Here is a 22515-nt window from a genome sequence, read left to right on the forward strand (position 1 = left end):
ACCATTATTTCTTTTTTTCTTTCTTTTTTTTTTTTTTGAGATAGAGTTTCACTCTTGTTGCCCAATCCGGAGTGCAATGGCGCCATCTCGGCTCACTGCAACCTCCGCCTCCCGAGTTCAAGTGATTCTCCTGCCTCAGCCTCCCGAGCAGTTGGGATTACAGGTGCATGCCCCCCACACCTGGCTAATTTTTCATATTTTTAGTAGAGACGGGGTTTCACCACGTTGGTCAGGCTGGTCTTGAACTCAGGTGATCTGCCCACCTTGGCCTCCCAAAGTGCTGGGATTATAGGCATGAGTCACTGCGCCCAGCCCCGTTATTTCTTCAAATATTTTCTAGCGCCAAATTTTTTTCTACCTCCTTTTCTTTGTAGCACTCTGATGACATAAGTATTGGATCATTTGGTATTGTTCCCTGGGTCCCTGAGGGTATATTCACTCTTTTGTTTTCAATTTGCTTTTCACATTTGATACTTTTCATTGATCTGTCTTCAAGTTAGTGACTCCCCCAACCCCCAGCATCATCATTCTGCTATTGAACCCATCTAGTGAAATTTTTGTTTTTGTTACTGTACTTTTTAATTCTAAAATTTCCATTTGGTTCTTTCTGCAGAGACTCACTATATTCTATTCATTTTTTAAGAGTCTTCACTCCTGTGTTTTAGGTTATGGTTATAATAGCTATTCTTTAAATTATGGTGAAAAAAACAACATAAAATTTACCATCTTAACCATTTTTAAGTGTTGTTGAAAGAAAAACTTTACATAAATAGAGTTTAGCAGAGATTATTTGAGAAAAGAAACAATTCATGAATTGAGAAGCATCCCAAAGCAGTAAAAGTTCAGAGAGCTTTACCTACCAATGGAGGCACACAGTACTCGTAGACAGAAAAAGGAAGTGACATACAAAAATAACCTGATTGTTACAGTTTGGCATTTGCCTTATTTGGATATATTTTGGCAGTTTGCATCCCCATGACTGACTGAAAGTTTACCTGCTATGATTAGCCTAGATTCAGCTACTTGTTACAAGAATATACTCTGGGGAGGCCAAGGCAGGCAGATCATGAGGTCAGGAGTTCGAGACCAGCCTGGTCAATATGGTGAAACCCCCGTCTCTACTAAAAATACATAAATTAGCCGGGCGTGGTGGCATGTGCCTGTAGTCCCAGCTACTCAGGAGGCTGAGGCAGGAGAATCACTTGAACCCAGGAGGTGGAGGTTGCAGTGAGCTGAGATTGTGCCACTGCACCCCGGCCTGGACCACAGATCAAGACTCCGCCTCAAAAAAAAAAAAAAAAAAGTATATACTCTCAAGTTAGGTTACAGTTTGTTTACATACTGTTAGATTACATTATGTATGGAGGCACATTTAAGCCAAATGTAATTTAACAGTGTACAGTTCAGCAGTGTTAACTATATTCACATTGTTGTGTAAAATATGTGCATTTTAGGTTGCCTTTTAGTACAAGCTGGGAGAAAACGAAGGGGAGAAAAATTGAGAAACTCGCTCTTTTTTTTTTTTTTTTTGAGGCGGAGTCTCGCTCTGTCGCCCGGACTGGAGTGCAGTGGCCGGATCTCAGCTCACTGCAAGCTCCGCCTCCCGGGTTTACGCCATTCTCCTGCCTCAGCCTCCCGAGTAGCTGGGACTACAGGCGCCCACCACCTCGCCCGGCTAGTTTTTGTGTTTTTAGTAGAGACGGGGTTTCACCGTGTTAGTCAGGATGGTCTCGATCTCCTAACCTCGTGATCCGCCCGTCTCGGCCTCCCAAAGTGCTGGGATTACAGGCTTGAGCCACCGCGCCTGGCCGAAACTCGCTCTTGATTTGACAGTTCTTTGACTTTTCTGGTTTCCTTTCTCCATATTCCAGCCATTTACTTTATGCTTTACCATTTACTTTTCAGAATCCTCAGATAGTTGTTCCATGCATTCTAAGGTTTTAAATTACATTCAGTGGGAGAAATAGAATGAAATGTGCTGTTTCCATTTTGACAAGAATTGAAAATTTCTGTTTTTCTTTTTATTCTTGGGTATTTTATATATATACATATGCACATATATATGTGCATATATATATTACAGATAAGTCATTTGTCAGATTTATGTATTGTGAATGTTTTCCTCTCATTCTGTGGTTTGATTATTCAATGTCTTAATGGTGTCTTTTGTTGAGTAGAAGCCTTTTATTGTGATGAACTCCATTTTATCATTATTCTTCTTTCTGATTAATGTTCCCTGGGTCTACCCAAAGTCTGCAAAAATATTTTCCTATGTTTTCTGTTATAAGTTTTATCATTTTAGATTTTATGTTTATCATTTTATGCTTTATCATTTTAGATTTTATGTTTAGGTCTATGATCTATCTTAATTTGCATTTGGCATAAAGTAAGAATCAAAGTGGGCCTGGAGCGGTGGCTCACGCCTGTAATCCCAGCACTTTGGGAGGCTGAGGCAGGCGGATCACAAGGTCAGGAGATTGTGACCATCTTGGCTAACACGGTGAAACCCCGTCTCTACTAAAAATACAAAAAAATTAGCTGGGTGTGGTGGCGGGCGCCTGTAGTCCCAGCTACTCCAGAGGCTGAGGCAGGAGAATGGTGTGAACCTGGGAGGCAGAGATTGCAGTGAGCCGAGATTGCGCCACTGCACTCCAGCCTGGGCGACAGAGCAAGACTCCGTCTCAAAAAAAAAAAAAAAAAAAGAATCAAAGTTCATGTTTCTCTATATATTTATCTGGTTTTTCCAGCACTATTCATTTGGTATACTCATATATATTAAAAAATAAAATTTGCCGGGCGCGGTGGCTCAAGCCTGTAATCCCAGCACTTTGGGAGGCCGAGACGGGCGGATCAAGAGGTCAGGAGATCGAGACTATCCTGGCTAACACGGTGAAACCCCGTCTCTACTAAAAAGTACAAAAAACTAGCCGGGCGAGGTGGCGGGCGCCTGTAGTCCCAGCTACTTGGGAGGCTGAGGCAGGAGAAGGGCGTAAACCCGGGAGGCAGAGCATGCAGTGAGCTGAGATCCGGCCACTGCACTCCAGCCTGGGTGACAGAGCAAGACTCCGTCTCAAAAAAAAAAAATAAAATAAAATAAAAAAAAATAAAATTTAACTTTAACTTGACTATATTTTGAATGCATGCTCTCATTATTTAATGCTTTACATAAAAATTAAATCATTAAATTTGCTAAATATGTTAACTTTTTCAATATAACTCATTTCCTATACCTTATTTTATACCCTTCAAATTATTCTGAGAACGGGTCCATAAGCTCCACAAGATTACCAAAAGTGTTCATGTCGCAGAGCATGTTAAGAAGCCTTAGTGAGGTGGAAGGAAGTACACTAAGCTTTAGAACATAGAGAACTAGGTAAATACCTGTTTGCTGCTTCCTAGCTCTGTAACCTTGAACATATTACTCAACCTTCATTCATATTCCACACTTCCACAGATTCAGTAAATATCTATTGAGCACTGACCACCAGCCTCTTAAATCTTGTGAATTTAATACAGACAGACAATCTTTCCTGCACAGAATTTACAGCTGCGTCGGGGAGGCAGATGAGTCCGCAGGCCATTACACAACACTGTGGTAACTGCTTTGATAGTGGAGGGACAGAATGCTTTAGGAGCTCACAGGTGGGGCTCCCAACCTAGACTTGTGACATCAGGAAATATTTCGAGATAAGGACACTAAAGTGAGTCCTGAGGGATAAATGGACATTAGCCCAGCAAAGAGGAGAAGCATGATCCAGGCAGGGGGCTGAACTCTTAAGAGACATGGCATGTTTTGTTTTGTTCTGTTCTGTTTTTGAGATGGAGCCTCGCCCTGTTGCCCAGGCTGGAGTGCAGTAGCGCAATCTCTGCTCACTGCAACCTCCGCTTCCCAGGTTCAAGCGAGTCTCCTGACTCAGCCTACTGAGTAACTGAGACTACAGGCGCGCACCACCACGCCCAGTTACTTTTTTTGTATCTTCAGTAGAGACGGGGTTTCATCATGTTGGCCAGGCTGGTTCTCGAACACCTGACCTCAGGTGATTCGTCCGCCTCAGCCTCCCAGCGTGCTGGGATTACAGGCGTGAGCCACCGCGCCTGGCCGAGACATGGCATGTTTGATAAATTCAGGAGTCAGCATGGGGAGAACTAAGGGATAGCAGTACAAGGCATACCTGAAGAAGGCGTCATACTGGAGGGTATCGGAGGCCATTTTAAAGACATTAGCTTTATTCTAAGAGCAATAGGACATCATTGATGGATTTTAATCATTGATGGGTTGTGACAGGATCAGGTTTCATTAATTTTAAATTCTCTTTTCATAGATGTTGAAAATTTAAAAAATCACTTTGGTTTTGTGAAGAACGCATTAGAGGGATCACAACTGGAGACAGTCACGGGGGTTTGGAGATTACTGGAGAAATTCTGCTGAGTCGGGGTGAGTGCATGAATCGTGGCAATGGGGATGGGGGTGAATGGATGGATTTGAAAGACAATTAGGAGATAAACTCAATTAAGTGTATGAGAAGCTTTGGCGTATGCAGAAGAGGGAGACTCCTCAGATTTCTAGCTGGCTCAACAGGATGGATGGCAGCGCCCTTCCCCAGGAAAAAAGTGAGCTGATGGGAGAACATAAGGTGAAATTTGAATTCATGGGGTTTGAGGTGACTGAGTGAGGATGTCCAACAGACGTTTGGCCATAATGGCCTGAAAATCAGAAGAGAGGTTTGGGATGGAGAGCCATCTGTGTCCATATGGTAAGATGCTATGGGCGGCATTCCTTCTTTTCTCCCGTCCTTCGTTCAAAATCTGTTGAGATGTCCCATAGGCTGGATGTTGGGGATACAGCAGGGAATAAGAACACTGGGTTCTTGCCCTCAACCAGGTTACCATCTGCCTCTCGGAACTTGTTCTTAGTCTGTAAAATGAAGGTAATGATTAGATTAAGTAAGACGAGGTCGTGTGAGGGCACCTAGCACTTACAATTTTTGTATTGGTTTTCTCTTCCTCAGAGCCGGAGGAGGTGCTACTCACTGACTTTTGCTTTTGCAGCCTTTTCCCGGCGACTTTTCCGCGCAGGCGCCCCTGGACTTCCCAGGCTAAAGGGCGGAGCGGGCCAGAACCCCAGCGGCCTTTCCCGGGGCCAGGACCCGGCCGGGGGAGGAGCGGGGTGCGGCGCTGTCCGTGACGTCATCAGGCTGCGCTGCCCGCAGTACTGGACCCGAGCGCGACGGCGCGGCTGGCGGACCTGGGCTGGCTTGTGGGGAAACGAAACTGAGGGAGGAGGCGGCGGCTCTGGCAGCGGCGGCGACAGTGTCGGCCTGACCACCCCCCTCCGCTCCCCGGCAGCTCACTCTTTCCCCTCAGCGTGAGTGCCGACGCGCGGCCCGGGGGGAGCGAGCGGGCGGGCGCGCGGGCTCAGCATCCTTCTCCCCTCCACCGCCGCCTGGGCCCCCCACCCGCGGTCGTGACTCTCCTCGCCTTCTGGCCCCTTATGTCTTCCCTCCTCCTCCCACCCCCAACGCCGGCTCCCTGGAGCCCGAGCTGCCGCTGACACGTCTCTGCGCACACATTCACACGCTCACGTTATCTTCAAATGAAGGGACTGGCCGGGGAACATGGGAGCTTCTCTCTCCTCTCTGTGATTAGGGGTGGCAGTGCCAAACCGAGGCCCTGGGAGAGAAGACTGCAGAGGGGATTTGAACCCCTTCTGTGCGGAAGCAGCAGGTAGAACCAGGCCACTTGCCTTCCGCTTAGAAGTTCCTTGCCAGAGCATTCTTCTGGCTTGTGTGGGTCACTTGAGCTTGGCACTGGTTAGCTGTGTGGCCTTCCCCTCTGCGGCTGCAGTCTTTTCCAGTGGAAGATGATAGGGTTTGATGAGATGATTTGGAAGGCCCAAATCTAAGGTGATGTGGTTTGAGGAGGAGCATCCGCCTCTCTTGCCTTTCACACAACTATGCAACACAATCCGCTTTGAGTTTGCTGTACTTCCAGTCTCCCCCCGAGTTACTTAAGAATTAAAAGCTTTTGGTGCTTGCAATGGCTAGAAGCAAGTTCTGTGATGAACCTTCCTTTAGCTCACCCTGGGGGCCTTTTGCGGGTATTTAAGACTACAGGCTTAAAGTGAAATGTGGCTTAGCTTGGTCTCGCTTTCTGTTTGCTCAGTGTCTCCGGTTCTTCCCTGGGACACCCCCTGCCTGTGTCTAGTAAGAGGCTGCTTTCTCAGGAAGGTGGCGATTGTGCATTGGATTAATTGGCTCTTCCTTGAGTTGGAGAGAACTGAAACATGTAATCCAGGGTTTTATGAGGTTGGGGGGGATCAGTGACATTTTGGGGTTTCAATAGTTTCTTGCTGCACCTTGCCTTCCCTATGGATTGTTTCCCAGCCGGTTGCCCACCCTTTATTGAGTCCTCTTTTCTGAGTTCTCTACAGCCAATCAGTTGTGTGTAAGCCACACTGTATTCACTACTCTTGCTTGCTCTTTAACTTGATCATTGCTTAAGATTTCAGGGTTTCATAATCACTTCATTCCATCTCTTTTTTCTTGTGCTTACCTCTCATGTACCTAACCATGAGGATGGATGATTGATGGTGGCATGGTGCCTGTTTCCTTTCTTTCTTTCTTCTTTTTTTGAGACAGAGTCTTGCTCTGTCGCCCAGGCTGGAGTGCAGTGGCGTGATCTCGGCTTGCTGCAACCTCGGCCTCAGCCATTCAAGCCGTTCTCCTGAGTAGCTGGGACTACAGGCATGTGCCACCACCTGGCTAATTTTTGTGTTTTTTTGGTAGAGATGGGATTTCACCATGTTGGCCAGGCTAGTCTTGAACTCCTTACCTCAGGTGATCAGCCCACCTCTTCTCCCAAAGTGCTGGGATTGTAGGGGTGAGCCACCACTCCCAACCGGTTTCCATCCTTTTTTGTGGAGGTGGATTTCTGTCCTTAAAATTGTTGTTTTTGTAACTCAGTTCTATGGGATAACTACCTCCAGTCCCAATAACTTTCCCACTCTTGTGTTTCCTCAGTCTTAAGCCATTCACTGCTTCCATTCCTTACTCTGCTTAAAAACTTTCCCAATTCTTTGATGTTTTCAAATGTTATGTAGTAAACTAAAACGAGTATTTTTATGATATGTAATTTCTTAATTGTTCTGGTAAAATAATGCTGATGAAACAGTCATTCTGGGATGGTCCCTTCACCTTGGAAATATTGGTTAATATTTATTAGGTTTTATAGTTCATTTTCAGTGTACATTGTCATGCATGGCCAGTATTGCATCAAAAGTATAGAATAACTACAAGTACCAAGCTTTTTCCCCCAGTGGCTTGTGGAGTTGATCCATGGACTTTCTGTTATGTGACACCAGTGGCCCAGAGCTGTCTCAGTCTGTGAGCACCACATTTTCCAGTAAAACAGCTATTATTGAAAACCAGCACCTGGCCAGCATCCTTCCTAGACCTCATTCTGAGGAAGAGGCTATTCAAGTGCTGGCACTGGAAGATGTGTAGAGTTGCCAAATCTCATCCCATTGATGATTTACACTTTGGAATCCCTGCTCTGATCCGAGTGGCGCTGACCCAGGGGCAGCTGACTCTCTGGATTTATGGTTACAGTTAATGATGAAGAGGAGAACTGACCCAGAATGCACTGCCCCCATCAAGAAACAGAAAAAAAGAGTTGCAGAGCTTGCTCTGAGCCTCAGCTCCACTTCCGACGATGAACCTCCCTCCTCTGTCAGTCATGGAGCAAAAGGTACGTGTGCTTGTGTGGCCTGAGGCCACTGGCCATCTGGTTATTTGAACACACAGTGTCTGGATGGAGCAGACTATAGTCCTTGGTCCCTTGAGGAAAATTAAGAATACTCTACAGAGAGATGTTGGCTATAGACTCTTTTCCCTTCCGCCATTCTCCTACTAAGAGTGGGGAAACTTGTTTTAAATAAAAAATGGTAATTTTTCCAGAAGTTGCTTTCTGTTGGTTGTCCTTCAGTAGGTGGCACTCTTGCTGCCTTAAACCAGTTAGAAGAAGTAGTGGTGAGCATTGAGTGCTCTGTGCCCTGAATAGCTGTTAATGATCCTGGGGCTCTTTTGTAAGGGAGGGCCTCTTGCTGCAGTCATCGAGCTAATTTTCACTTTTTTGCATGCATACTGTTTTCTCAATTCCTTCAGCAGTCGTGGTCAGAAACATCCAACTGTACTGGAGCATTGCTGTGTTCACTGTTTGCATTAAGCGTCGAAGGATTTCACTAATCTGGTTGAAACTAGCATTTCGCTTTGCCTGCCTTTTAGGGTTCTTCACAGTTTCCATAGATGCTTTCTGAAAAGTGGTAAAATTTCTGGGAGCTTGCCTCAAATACCTCAAGGTAAATTTGCGTTTACCTTGACTTGCCAGCTGTATTAGTTTCCTAGGGTTGCTGTAACAAATTACTACAAACTGGGTGACCTAAAACAACAGACATTTATTCTCTCATAGTTCTGGAGGCTAATAGTCCAAAATCAAAGTATTGGTGGGGCCATGTTCCCTCAGAGGCTCTTGGGAAGACCTTCCTTACCACTTCTAGCTTCTGCTGGCTGCTGGCATTCCTTGGTGTTCCTTGGCTTGTGGTAGCATAACTCCAATCTCTGCCTCTATCTTTCCTCTGTGTGTGTCTGTATCCAAATTTCCCTCTTCTTATAAGGACATCAGTCATTGGATATGGCCCACTGTAATCTAGTATTACATTTGATGTAATCTGGAAAGATCCTATTTCTAAATTAGGTCACGTTTACAGGCTTTGGGGAGGATACCATATTCAACCCAGCACACCAGCAGGCTTGCATATTGGATCCTCTGTTGGATCACTGGGAAACTGGAATGAAATTTCGTAACAGATTGGTGACTGAAAAGGTGTGAAGCACCCTTCGAAGGTAGTAGGAAATACAGTTTATTCACAAGTGATAAGCTTATTGAAGGGCAGTTACTCATCAGCTGCTACTGAGAAGCTGGTCCAGAGAGAAGAAGCTTGACAGGTGGTACAGTGAATGGAGCACTGGTGTGGCTGTAGTCCAGGCTGGATAAGAGACTCACTTGCAACTTTATGTGTGGAGGTATTCACACCTTTAAAGCAAGCTTGTCCAACCTGCGACCCGTGGGCTGATGTGGCCCCGAATGGCTTTGAATGGGACCCAACACAAATTTGTAAACTTTCTTAAAACATTATGATATTTTTTGGGGATTTTATTTATTTATTTATTTATTTATTTATTTTTAAGCTCATCAGCTGCTGTTAGTGTATTTTATGTGTGGCCCAAGACAATTCTTCCTCCAATGTGGCCCAGGGAAGCCAAAAGATTGGACACCTCTGCTTTAAAGTCACAGTAGATTCCAGGGTAGGTAGGAATTGAAGTTCCTGAGTAGGAAGGCAAGAACTTATTGGACGCGATGGTTCTGGAGATTCTTGAGGAAAGGGAATTTTACCTCTCACCTGGAATTTGAGCAACTTGGTGAAGATAGAATCTCCTTGGATAGGGGTATTGGGAGAAATGGCCTGTAAGGGAAAAAGAGCATGTCTGGGGAACAAGTGATACCTGGTTCTAAGTGGATCTTGGGGGACATTTGCTCTCAAATAACATCTCTTTGAAGTAAGGAAAGGACAACTCCCAGGTAAAAGAAGACAAGTGTATAAGGGTAAGGATCCTTCAAGGAAACCATTCTGATTTAAACTTCAAACTTTTGTGACTGAATTGAGATTACTCTTGCTCCTTCTCTGGAAGTGGTACTATATGACTCAGTCAGGCTTGACTATTGCTGTTGTGTGTGTAGAATGGAAATCCAGGCTGGGCATGATGGCGCATGCTGTAATTCTAATACTTTCGGGGGTTGAGGTGGGTGGATTGCTTGAGCCCAGGAGTTTGAGACCAGCCTGGGGAACATGGTGAAAACCCATCTCTACAAGAAATGCAGATATTAGCTGGGCATGGTGGCATGCGCCTGTAGAGCCAGCTACTCGGGAGGCTGAGGTGGAAGGGATCACTTGAACCCAAGAGGTAGAGGTTGCACTGAGCCAAGATTGTGCCACTACACTCCAGCCTGGGCATCAGAGCAAGATCCTGTTTCAAAAAGAAAAAAAAAAGGAAATCCAGGGGTGTCCAGTTCCTTATATGTGCCACTTGGTCCTTTCATTTGCAGAAAATAAGATGGGAGGCAGAGGCAAACCAACATTTATAGATTTCCCTAGGTTAATTTATTTTAGGAAGGGGCAGCTCTGCATTGACACAGAAACTGAGGGCAGTATCTTTATCAGCAGAACTGCTCCCTGTGCCTTTTTTCCCACCATGCCTAGCCTGGAGCAAAAGCTCAGTAAATAGTTACTGAATAGAACTGATAAAAGGCAACAATACTATCTTTTCCAAGAAGCTTAACTTGCATCACAGTTTTCATTTTGCCAGTCTCCTCCAGTCTGCAGAAGATCATTTCATTAAGTACTTAGCATTTATATCGTCTGTGTTCTGTATCAAATTCTCTTAGGTGTCCCCTGGACGGTATACCCTGGTGATTTGCTGTCTACATATCCCCTGAAATGTATATGCAGCTTTCATATTCAAATCATTCTATTAAAGCAGGGGTGTTGCCATTTACTGCAGTCACTTCTACCTGAACATAATGTTCAAGTGGATGATTGAAAAATACTCTTTAGGGAGGACAATTAGAAAAACAAAATAGTAGTTGCTATTTCTGTCTGTGTCTGCTAAATCAGTGTGATGACTCATTATTAGATCTATTTAGTTTAATCAGTGTGTTTATTTTACATTATTCACATGGCAGCTACATTGCCAGGTCAAAGACTGACATCTGGCCAGAGTAAAGAGGAAAAGGGATGTTGTTGTCAGGGCCACTGTTGCATCATGTGATCTTTTGAGTATTTTCAAAGGAGTTTGAAGGCATTTTCAAGTGTAAATACATTCTTGCAAATTTGCTGTCAAATAACTTTTTGAGGGAAGGAGAGGCAGATGAGGTCATTTTGTTCTTTTTGGTGGTTTTTCACAGGGAAACTATGGTCTAGACCCTAAGAAAACTCCTTCTCTCCTTAGCTGTGCATCTGATGTGGGCTCCTGGCCCTGCTGCAGTGAGTTCCTTTGGAAGTTGCCGGGCTCCTTCACCAGTATCACATTAAAGGCGCCTTCCTCTCCACGAGGTTTAATTCTTTCCTAAATAGGCTATTTGCCCTGAAACACCATCGCTTTCCTGTCAGCCCAGATTCATGACCTTAATCAAAAGCTTCCTTTATCGGTATCTGTTTAAATTGCTTTAACAAGTTACCATTTGTCTGGCATGAAGGAGAAATTGAGTCTTTAAGCAGGAATGAGTTTATTTCACAACGGTTGTTAAGCAGCATGTGATGTTTATTAAAATTCATAATTTATTTTTCTGTATCTGTGTGCTGCTCACCTTGGCCATTAGTGGTTGGAGCTGCCCCTCTTTGTTGTCACTGTCATTTTTTAAACATAGTACATGTATTCTTTTTCTGTTTTTAGAGACAGGGTTTTACTATGTTGCCCACACTGACCATGAACTCTTGAGCTCAGGTGGTCTTCCTACCTCAGCCTCCCAAGTAGCTGGGACTACAGGCACATACCACTGTGCCCAGCTTGTCACTGCCATTTTTAATTTTGGCATGTTTGTCCCATTGCTGTATTGCCATGTGAAAAATTTTGCCAACAGCCAGGAGACCTCTGTTCCCTCTGTAAAGTTGAATCTTTCTTCCTTGTAATGACTTAATAGTGATTTCTATCAGGTGGAGAAGAAATCTTAAAACTCTAAATACTGTTTTGGGCTCTCTGGTAGGTTTTAGGAGGGGAGTTCCCCGGGAGGTAAATGGGAATGCTGTCCAGCTTTGGCAAATTCTTAATGAAACTAATGAGTTTAATAGACTGACCTTATTACTCCTATTAATTTATGACCTCATTGCAAAATTATCTGCTCATTGTTTGCTAAATTCTTTATCAGTCTTGAGAAGCTAAGTCTCCTCTTTAGTTCCTGCTGCAGCAGTGACAGTTGTCTCCCTTTCATATGAAAAGAGTAGCCTCAAAGGCCCCTGAGTAAGAATGAGTAGTGGCTGTGGCAGTCTGTGGACATCAGGAATAATCTAGGGAACTTTGGCCTAAAGCATGTCAAGCTAAGAAGTGGCCTCCTATACCACGTGAATAAAATAAAAAAATAAGACTTATTTGCTTATCTAGCACACTTCTTGATCTTACAAGGAATTGCCTAGTAGGGTGATATTTTACTCACATTAACCCCACTCTTAGAACCTGGAAAGGACAATGTACATTAGGTGACACCTTGGGAGGAAGAGTAGGAGGGAAAAATCTTTGTGCCAAAGTCTGGTACTGGAATTTTACACCAGAGTCACCACTGATTTGCTTAGTGAGCCTTCCACTCAAATTTGGTTCTCCCTTTTGTTTTTGCCCAGAGATATGCTGAAGACAGAAGGAAACAAAAGCTCTGCCTTTGAGATCTTAGGGTGGCAGGAACCCTGTGTGCCCAGGAATGTTATTTGCACTATTTCTGTGCTCATTGTTGGGGCCTCAGGCAAGTCTAACAGCGTGACAACTCTCTAGAGCTGGAGCAAGGCCACAGTCTCCTTTGAGGAGGATACCAGGTTTTCAGACTTTTTCTTTTTTTTTTTTTTTTTTTTTGAGACGGAATCTCGCTCTGTCGCCCAGGCTGGAGTGCAGTGGCCGGACCTCAGCTCACTGCAAGCTCCGCCTCCTGGGTTTACACCATTCTCTCGCCTCAGCCTCCCAAGTAGCTGGGACTACAGGCGCCCGCCACCTCGCCCAGCTAATTTTTTGTATTTTTTTAGTGGAGACGGGGTTTCACCATGTTAGCCAGGACGGTCTCGATCTCCTGACCTCGTGATCCGCCCGTCTCGGCCTCCCAAAGTGCTGGGATTACAGGCTTGAGCCACCGCACCCGGCAGACTTTTTCATAGGTAGACCTATGAATGTCCAGATTGCTGGTGAAAGGAATAGCAACTGATTTAGCATTGTAGCTTGTGATTAGTCAGGGCCCTGGATCCCTGGGTTGCCCAAGAGGAACTTTAGGGCTGTGCTTAGGGAGCTGCCCACATTCCTGGTACCACCTGTTTCTGTATTAAGCAGTACAGGTTGAAGGCATGAAAGCAACTGGTGAAGAGAATCTACACCTTTGGAAGTGCAGTTCTTTAGCATGTGGGCACTCTGTTGCAGAGTGCATCTCTCTCCTCTGCGTGGGAGAATAGACGAGAGGCCCTAGAACAGTCTTGAGCCATTTAGAAGGCCTTTCCACTCAGATTTGCTGCTCTTGGAAGATTTCTCTGGAAAGGAACCAACCTCTTCCCAAGGCTTGGAATGGTAATGTATTTATTTATAGCTTTCTTTTACCCTAAATTTTTTTCTTTTTTCTTTTGAGACAGAGTTTAGCTCTTGTTGCCCAGGGTGGAGTGTGATGGCTCGGTCTCTGCTTACCACAATCTCCACCTCCTGTGTTCAAGTGAATCTCCTACCTCAGCCTCCCGAGTAGCTGGGATTACAGGCATGTGCCACCACGCCTGGCTAATTTTATATTTTAAGTAGAGATGGGGTTTCTCCGTTTTGGTCAGGCTGGTCTTGAACTCCTGACCTCAGGTGACCCTCCCACCTTGGCCTCCCAAAGTGTTGGGATTACAGGCGTGAGCCACCGTGCCTGGCCCCTAATTTTCAAACTAATACATTCTTGTGTCTCACAAATGCAGAAAATGCAGGAAAATGCAAAACAAAAGAAATATGAGTTCACCTCTCGGTTTCCATGGTTACTCATTCTTAATGGTCTGGGTTTTCTGAGTGGCACACTCTGGCACTCTGTGGCGTTTGCCAGATTGGTTCATGTAAGCAAGTCAACTCGATTAAGAGAATTGGACAGCCACCTTAAAGGGAAGGGCAGAATTTTGTGCCTCTCATACAGGGACATTCTCAACCAAAATTTCTCCTTGCTAACTTATTAGGAGCCAGAATTTTGGTTTTTATTATTTCACGCATGTTCACCTGTCTTTTCTTTCTTTTGTAAAATGTTATATCCTTGAAAATGCATGTTTATCTTACCTGTTAGATTTTTAAGCTCTCTGAGGGTTGTTACTTTTGCACAGTACCCCATTATATGTAGCATGTCTTTTATAGAATAGGTGCTGAACCAGTATAGTAGTCTGATCTTTTAAACAGTATCAGTGTTCTGAACTATGACAGATGTCCTAATTCCCTACTGGTGGAGAAGCTAAATCATAACCCCAGGAGGGCTCCATTCTCTGTTAAGATACAGAGATCCCATTCTCATCCTTAAACTTTTAATACCTGAACAGCTTGCACTATTTGTAAGAGAAAATGTCTTAAGGAGTCATATACTCTGTAGGTCCTTAGGAAAGTGACACTTGGCTGACACATCTTTACATTTACTACGGTAATCATTTAATTAATTTCTATTAAATGGAAAACCTCAGTCCAGGTGTTGGGTACAGACTGTGACACAGTTCCTGCCCTCCAGGAGTGACCCTGTCCAGTGGGGCCAGCAGGTGGCAAACAATAACTGGCTCTAACGCAATATGATGAGTGCTGTGCCAATGGCACTGGTACTACTGGATGGAGCACAGTGGAGGGGATAATCAGTTAGGCCTAGAGTGCTGGGGAAAGCTTTGTTCTTCTTGAATGTCAACCCTTAACAGGTTTTGGTTCTGATAGGGAAATGGATGGATCAGTGAAGATTGGCTTCAGAATTATAATGTATTCTTCAATTTAGAAATACCTGAATAGTGACCACCTCGGGTCTATTAAAAAATGTTTTACATGCTGCCTTCTGTGACTGTCCCTCACTACTCACAAGTAGCCAAGTTTTGAATCAACACCCTTTCTGAGTGGTGTCCCTTCTTCAAAGAAATTATGCCACATTGCTAAGTTGGTATTTTCATGTTTATTTTAGATTTTAATAGATAATATGTTCACATGGTTCGTAAGTCAAAAAATATAAAAAGATAGCCAGTGTAAACTTTCGTGGTACAAAAATGTAAGTCAAGTTTCACTTTCGCTTTCACTAGTTCCAAGTAATTGTTTTGGTATTCTGCCTCCAAGTGCTAAACCCTGAATGTGTGAGTAATCACTTTTATTGGTCTTCTTGTATATCGTTCCTTCCAAAAGTTCTTTTTGCAATTATAAGAAATAAAAATGTTAGCCTTATAATGGAATTGTTGAAAATGGAATCAGGCATCAATGTTTGGATACTGATGTTCAAATAATAACCACCAGCGGCAGAAATAACAATCATATCTTCAGTAAATACACTTTATATTTGACAATGTACTTCTTTTTTTTTTTTTTTTTTTTTGAGATGGAGTCTCACTGTTTTTGCCCAGACTGGAGTACAGTGGCACAATTTCGGCTCACTGCAGCCTCTGCCTCTTGGGTTCAAGCAATTCTCCTGCCTCAGCCTCCCAAGTAGCTTGGATTATAGGCACACACTACCACACCCGGCTAATTTTTGTATTTTCAGTAGAGATAGGGTTTCACCATGTTGACCAGGCTGATCTTGAACTCTTGACCTCATGTCATCTGCCCACCTCAGCCTCCTGGAGTGTTGTGATTATGCGTGAGCCACCATGCCTAGCCAACAACGTATTTGCAAATACATTATTTCATTTAATCTTTAAACAATCCTGTGAAGCAGGTATTACCATCCCAGTTTTGTAGTGGAGGAAATTGAAAGGGTGGGGAAGGAAAACTGTTATTTTTGAGCCCCCATTGTGTCAAGTCCATTAGGAACTTTCAGTAGTGACTTGCCCAAGATTACCTGGCTAGTAAGAGGTAGAGAATAGATTTGACCTTAGGTCATTTAATGAACTTTATGTGTGTGTTGTGTATACTGAACAGTAATTGAATAAATGAAACTTGGACTTCTGGAGGCTATTTTGTGCCATAAACCTACCTAAACATTTTCCTTTTTCTTTTTCAGCATCTACTACAAGCCTTAGTGGGTCTGATAGTGAGACCGAGGGGAAACAACACAGCTCTGACTCTTTTGATGATGCATTCAAAGCAGACTCCCTTGTGGAGGGAACTTCTTCTCGCTATTCCATGTATAATAGCGTCTCCCAGAAGCTTATGGTATGTCAGCAGTTGGGTTGGGTTTCTCAAGCCCCACCAGCAGAGTGAAAGAAGGGCAGTTTGTATTGGTATGAAAAGAAGAAAAATTTGGCCATAGGTTTTTCCTTTGCTTATCAGCTACTGAAATTTAGCAGAGTGTGACCCACTTCTTGATAGAAGTATCTATCATGTTTGTATCATCTATGGGCAGTGACTACTTAGGCCTGTTTCTGCTGTCCTGTCTGGACTGGATCACCTTTTCATATCCATAGTAATGAATTCTTGTTATTAGCATGTGAATATACTTCCCTAAACATGGATGTTTGTCAGTGGGTGAAGAAGCTTCATGCTGTGAATATTTGCTCTAGTGAGTGGTGTCAAAAGAAATGACTAAAATCCTGTTCACTCCCAGATGCCTAAAATAAATGGAAGTATTCCATTTATTCTTTTTCTGAAAGAAGGCCCAATTATTTTTCCCAGCTTTCATACCAAATTGATATATCACAAGGAGAATGTGACTAGGAAGACCTGCTCATATTCCTTAGTGTATGTGCAAACGTTAGAGAAATCCAAGTTTACCTTCTGTCTAGCTTTAGAAATATTATAATTGGGCCAGGCGCAGTGGCTCACGTCTATAATCCCAGCACTTTGGGAGGCTGAGGCAGGCGGATCAACTTGAGGTCAGGAGTTCGAGACCAGCCTGGCCAACATGGTGAAACCCCGTCTCTACTAAAAATACAGAAAAATTAGCCAGGCATGGTGGCAGGTGCCTGTAATCCTAGCTCCTCAGGAGGCTGAGTCAGGAGAATCGCTTGAACCCGAGAGGTGGAGGTTGCAGTGAGCTGAGATCGCGCCACTGCAGTCCAGCCTGATTAACAAAGTGAGACTCCGTCTCAAAAAAAAAAAAGAAAGAAATACTATAGTTGACCCCTCCATTTTCTCTTGGATTCATTTAAGAATGAGAATTGTCACTGCTAAAGCCATAGGTCAGGATTCTAGTTTGCAAGGCATAAGATTTGGGGAAGTTAAAGATGGAAAGGCTTGTGACTCAGTTAGCCTGTTTGACCTGAGAGAAATATTTGTGGCTACCATAGGAATTCCATTCAGCTCTTTAGCTGGTAATTCCCCTTTCAGAGGGAATACAGACCCTCCAGGGAAATTTAGATCTTGTTAGGATTGGAGTTTTTTTTATTAGGCAGGAGTCTGTGGGGTTTGGGATTCAAGTCTCTAATCTTTGGGTATATACCTGGGCCCAGTAACTCTAAAGTTTAGTAAGAACTTATAGATAGTTGTGGCATTTAAATAACTGTTTCTGTCCCAGGGTATTATAGCACCTCCCATACCTCACTTTTATATAAGGCCAGTTTTTAATCTCTTAAGTGGGCTCCTGCAAAGCCAGTTATCCTTGCCTAGTAAGGCGGTTTGACTGGATAAGGGTAAGGTACAAGTTACTTGAAGTGGTTCCATTTTAAATTATGTTCTCTTTATCACCTCTACTCTAGATCTATTTCTCACTTAATCAGACAAATTAGCAGATGTCCAATAAGATTCATTAACTACTCTGGGTGCTTTTAATTACGGCTATGAGGTCCCTTCTCATTTATCCAGTTTCTGGTTGCCATAGACTTTAACCTCCAGAACAGCCAGCCACTGGACCCACAGTTATACTGTAGTTATTTATTTATGCTTCTTTTCTTCATTAGGCTAAGACAAACTTTAGACCTTACTCGTCTTTATTTCTTAGGATTTAGCACACTGTCTGGCATGTGATGGGGTTAAATAAATGTCTGTTGGGGCCGGGCATGGTGGCTCACTCCAGTAATCCCAGCACTTTGGGAGGCCGAGGCGGGCGGTTCACGAGGTCAGGAGATCGAGACCATCCTGGCTAACACAGTGAAACCCCGTCTCTACTGAAAATACAAAAAAAATAGTCGGGTGTGGTTGTGGGCGCCTGTAGTCCCAGCTACTCAGGAGGTTGAGGCAGGAGGATGGTGTGAACCCAGGAGGTGGAGCTTGCAGTGAGCCGAGATCGCGCCACTGCACTCCAGCCTGGGGGACAGAGCCAGACTCCGTCTCAAAAAAAAAAAAAAAAAATGTCTGTTGGACTTAATTAATTGTGCTCCATTACTTTTTCAGGCCAAGATGGGCTTCAGGGAAGGTGAAGGATTGGGTAAATACAGCCAGGGTCGGAAGGACATCGTTGAGGCTTCCAGTCAGAAAGGTCGAAGAGGCCTGGGTCTGACACTCCGGGGCTTTGACCAGGAACTGAACGTGGACTGGCGAGATGAGCCAGAGGTAAGTGTTAAAGGGAGGAGGAAATGGAAAAGCCACTTGTGTTTTTGGATGCATGGCTTTAAGAAGCCATATAAACAAACTAGAAATCTCCAGAGGCAGTACGAGCAAAGTGGAATTAGTTTTTACATGGAAAGTACTGGGAATATCCAGAATGGAAAACAGAAGGCTGGGGGAGATATGGTGGGATGTGGATTTCCTGTTGCATTATAGGACTGTCTAAGACCAATGGGTAGAAGATGCTTGAAAGGCAGAGTTTGGCTCCATAAAAACTTTGATAAATAGTTATAGCTCTCCACTAGTGGACTAGGATACCTTGTGAGGCAGTATGCTCTCTCTGCTGAAAGTGTTCAAGCAGGCCGAGGGAGCACCTACTCTCTCACTGTGTGAGTGACTGGAGTAGGTGCCTTCTAAGAAGATCCTTGTACCTCCACAGGTTTATGCCATCCAGGTTCCAAATGGGTGCTTTTTTATGCCACATTGCTTTTCTACCATGGGTGTAGTCTGTTTACTTGGGTACCAGTTTGTTTTCACCCTGAAGATCCAAAGAAACTCTCATTATCCCTTTTCATGGCACAGATAATGCGAGATTTTATTTTATTCATTTATTTATGTCCTGTCTTACTCCACAAAGGATCTGTAGTGGGTACAGTAAAAACACCTAAAAATAACATTGAGATATTACCATTACAGAGTTGAAACTAGAGAAAATGGAACTCAAACATCTAGCTTTCTGCACAGTTGCTGTAGTTCAGCTTCAAATGTGGCTCTGAACTCTGGAAAATTGATATTTTATTTGTCTCCCTAATGTTCCAGTTCAGGAAAGAAGTTACGTGAATCTGCACGTGATAAAAGCCTAATAAGTCTTCTGAGTAAGATTCTGACGAGTGAGGAGCTCTTGGGTTCTGGGGCCAGTCTCGCTGTTGACTTGTAGTTGTGGGCATTGAGACCAGTAGACTGGCAATGCGGAATAGTGTAGATACCTGCTGCTGGTTGCTGGTTGTGGGCTTTCATCTCAGAAGTACCTGGTGGTTTCTATGTCTTCATTCGTGTTAAAACAAGAATCACATCCTTTCAGTGGGGCAGATGTTGAACTAACTTTGCTAAACTCAAAATCTGAAATCACCCTATAGGCCGGGCATGGTGGCTTACGCCTGTAATCCCAGCACTTTGGGAGGCTGAGGCGAGTGGATCACTTGAGGTCACGAGTTCAAGACCAGTCTGACCAACATGACGAAACCCCGTCTCTGCTAAAAATACAAAAACTAGCTGGGCGTGGTGACTCACACCTGTAATCCCACCTACTCGGGAGGCTAAAGCAGGAGGATCATTTGAACCTGGGAAGCAGAGGTTGCAGTGAGCAGAGATTGCGCCACTGCACTCTAGCCTTCCAGCCTGGGCAACAGGGCGAGACTTTGTCTTTAAAAAAAAAAAAAAAAAAAGCCCCAAAGTAAGTAAAAGTTTGTAAGTAAAAGTTAGGTCAAGTGGGGCTGGGTACGGTGGCTCACGTCTGTAATCCCAGCACTTTGGGAGGCCGAGGCGGGCGGATCTCAAGGTCGGGAGATCAAGACCATCCTGGGTAACATGGTGAAACCCCGTCTCTACTAAAAATACAAAAAATTAGCTGGGCATGGTGGCGGGCACCTGTAGTCCCAGCTACTCCGGAGGCTGAGGCAGGATAATGGTGTGAACCCAGGAGGCGGAGCTTGCAGTGAGCCGAGATTACGCCACTGCACTCCAGCCTGGGCGACAGAGCAAGATTCCGTCGCCCAGGCTGGAGTGCAGTGGCGTAATCTCGGCTCACTGCAAGCTCCGCCTTGCAGTGAGAGAGAGAGAGAGAGAGAGATCAAGTGTCAATTGGCAGCCACTTCTTTACAGCAGGTGAGTCTGGGTGTCCAGGGTGGATATCCAATCCTGCAGTTACCACAGGATATGTGCTTAGTGGCTACTGCAGCCTAGGAATGTAGAGGACAGGGTATGACCCTCTGCACAAAGTCCACTCTGTAGGTAGTTATAATAGTCAGACTTCCATTGGGACATTGATTGAGTCTGCTTTTTCTTTCCAAGTTTATGAGCTTCTTGTTCTCTAGAGTTTATAATTTATAACCAACTCTGTCACCTTTATGCTTAAATGTGATAGATTTGACCAGGAGAAGAAGCCATGATTCACTGCCAGATTCATGGACAAAAGGCTTCAGTAATTTTTCTTTTCAACTTTTTCTCTGTTGATGCTGGTTGGCTTGCCCTCAAGACCTTGCATTGTGATACCATTTTATGCCTTTCAGAGCATGTAATATTACTTTTAATCACATTGCTTCAATTTGCAATGGTGAATCTCTTCTCCACACTTGCTCGGGAGCTAATATGTGAAGCTGCCATGCAGGTTAGCCATCTGTTTAGGTTTTATATTTCATGTTTCTCTATCCTGGTGGCACTTAGCGCTGCCTGCACAGTAGAATCACCTGGGGACTTCTGAAAATTTATCCCCAGGCCTCACCTCAGACCAGCAGAATCTTATACTCTGGAGGTGGGTCTCAGGCATCAGTACTTTTTTTTAGTTTTTATTTTATTTGAGACAAGGTCTTGCACTGTTGCCCAGGCTGGAATGCAGTGGCATAAACACAGTTAACTGCAACTTCGAAATCCTGGGCCCAAGATATCCTCCCACCTCAGCCTTCTGAGTATCTGCAACTACAGGCCTGTGCCACCATGCCTGGCTAATTTTTTAGACTTTTTTTGGTAGAGACAGGGTCTTGCTGTGTTGCCCAGACTGGTCTTAAACTCTTGGCCTCAAGCAGTCCTTCTACCTTGGCCTCCCAAAGCGTTGGAATTACAGGCCTGAGCTACTGTGCCCAGCCCCAGGCATCAGTACTATTTATTTTATTTTATTTTATTTATTTTATTTTATTATTTTTTTTGTTTTGTTTTGTTTTGTTATGTTATGTTATGTTACGTTACGTTATGTTACGTTATTTTCGAGACGGAGTCTCGTTCTGTCATCCAGGCTGGAGTGCGGTGGTGCAATCTCGGCTCACTGCAACCTCCACGTTCCGGATTCAAGGGATTCTGCTACCTCAGCCTCCCAAGTAGCTGGGATTACAGATGTGCACCAGCACGCCCAGCTAATTTTTGTATTTTTAGTAGAGACGGGGTTTCACTGTGTTGGCCAGGCTTGTCTTGAACTCCTGACCTCAAGTGATCTGCCCACCTCAGCCTCCCAAAGTGCTGGGATTACAGGCGTGAGCCACCACACCCAGCTGTATCAGTACTCTTTAGAAGCACTGCAGATGATCCTAATGCACTGTTTTGGCCTGATAGGAAAGTAATTGAAAAATTAAGAGGAAGCAGCCATTAGAGATGTCAGTTTTTGTTCTGTCTTAGAATGAATGGGCTAGGAATCCTATTTACCAGTTTCTGGATTGTTTTGTGAATAACACTTTGAAAGGAATCAGGAGATGAGACTCATTGCCATTAAGTCTGATATACTTACCTTGTCATAGACCTACATCATACGTGATAACTGCCTGTTTACTTCTCTGTGTCTTCACTGCTCTGATTGCAAACCCCTTTTGCTAAGTACCATGTCCTATTTAACTCTGCATTCTGAGTGCTTAACACATAGTAGGTATTCGTTAAATAATGAGGGAACAAATGAAAGAAACCTTAGGTTTGAGAAATTTGTAAGGATTCTAAGCAGAATTGGAGCTGGCCTTTAGAAGTTAAACTTTAGAATTGTGGCTCTCACTTCTCATGTCTGACCACTGCATTTGGCTTCAGCAACCTGCACCCTTTTCGGTCTATCTCAGTCCCTTTTGATTGTTTTGGGGAAGTCCTGATGAGTTGGGGTTTAGCTTTGAGGGTCTGTCATACCTGTCTTACTAGCCTCTCTTTTGTTTGCAGCCCAGTGCCTGTGAGCAGGTGTCATGGTTTCCAGAATGTACTACTGAAATTCCTGACACTCAGGAAATGAGCGATTGGATGGTCGTGGGAAAGGTAGGCTTTCAGGAAGACGTACCCTGACTTCTTGGCACTCTCTTGACTTCACTTGCTTGAGTCTGGTATGTACATATACTTGCAGTTTAAGAAAAATGTGAATCTGACCATT

The 22515-nt window shown here is 44.1% G+C and overlaps 2 protein-coding genes across 4 annotated transcripts in view; one reads left to right on the forward strand and one right to left on the reverse strand.

The window, feature by feature from the left end:
* Positions 1–4272: 4272 nt before the first annotated feature.
* Positions 4273–5228, reverse strand: LOC117087155. Of its 2 annotated transcripts, none has more exons than XR_004438706.1 (2): positions 5032–5166; positions 4273–4915 (listed from the first exon to the last, which is right to left on the reverse strand). XR_004438706.1 is itself a non-coding variant. In XM_033217032.1 (2 exons), the coding sequence occupies exons 1-2, from the start codon at positions 5189–5191 to the stop codon at positions 4763–4765; spliced, it is 309 nt and encodes a 102-aa protein (XP_033072923.1). In that variant the 5' UTR covers positions 5192–5228; the 3' UTR covers positions 4273–4762. The 2 variants fall into 2 exon arrangements, 1 of the variants encoding a protein (XP_033072923.1); XM_033217032.1 differs by having other exon boundaries at positions 5036–5228.
* Positions 5204–22515, forward strand: part of CMTR1 (cap methyltransferase 1) — a 48529-nt gene continuing 31217 nt past the window's right edge. For both annotated transcript variants that reach the window (XR_004438704.1, XM_033217028.1), the window contains exons 1-5: positions 5204–5365; positions 7608–7746; positions 15988–16139; positions 18255–18413; positions 22311–22403. Coding sequence is in view for 1 of the 2 variants with exons in the window: in XM_033217028.1 (XP_033072919.1) it covers positions 7611–7746; positions 15988–16139; positions 18255–18413; positions 22311–22403 (540 nt within the window). In the remaining variant the exon portion in view is untranslated. The remainder of the gene's footprint in view (positions 5366–7607; positions 7747–15987; positions 16140–18254; positions 18414–22310; positions 22404–22515) is intronic.

This window comes from Trachypithecus francoisi, unplaced genomic scaffold (genome assembly GCF_009764315.1).
Source record: "Trachypithecus francoisi isolate TF-2019V2 unplaced genomic scaffold, Tfra_2.0 Lachesis_group10, whole genome shotgun sequence".
Classification (NCBI taxonomy): Eukaryota; Metazoa; Chordata; class Mammalia; order Primates; family Cercopithecidae; genus Trachypithecus; species Trachypithecus francoisi.

Bases quoted from the DNA above. Each gene is read 5' to 3' on its own strand.
- LOC117087155 (XM_033217032.1), bottom strand. From the start codon at position 5,191: ATGACGTCACGGACAGCGCCGCACCCCGCTCCTCCCCCGGCCGGGTCC. The intron at 4,916-5,035 runs GTCAGTGAGTAG...TTCATTTTACAG, and splicing joins AAAAGGCTGCAAAAGCAAAA to ACTAAGAACAAGTTCCGAGA.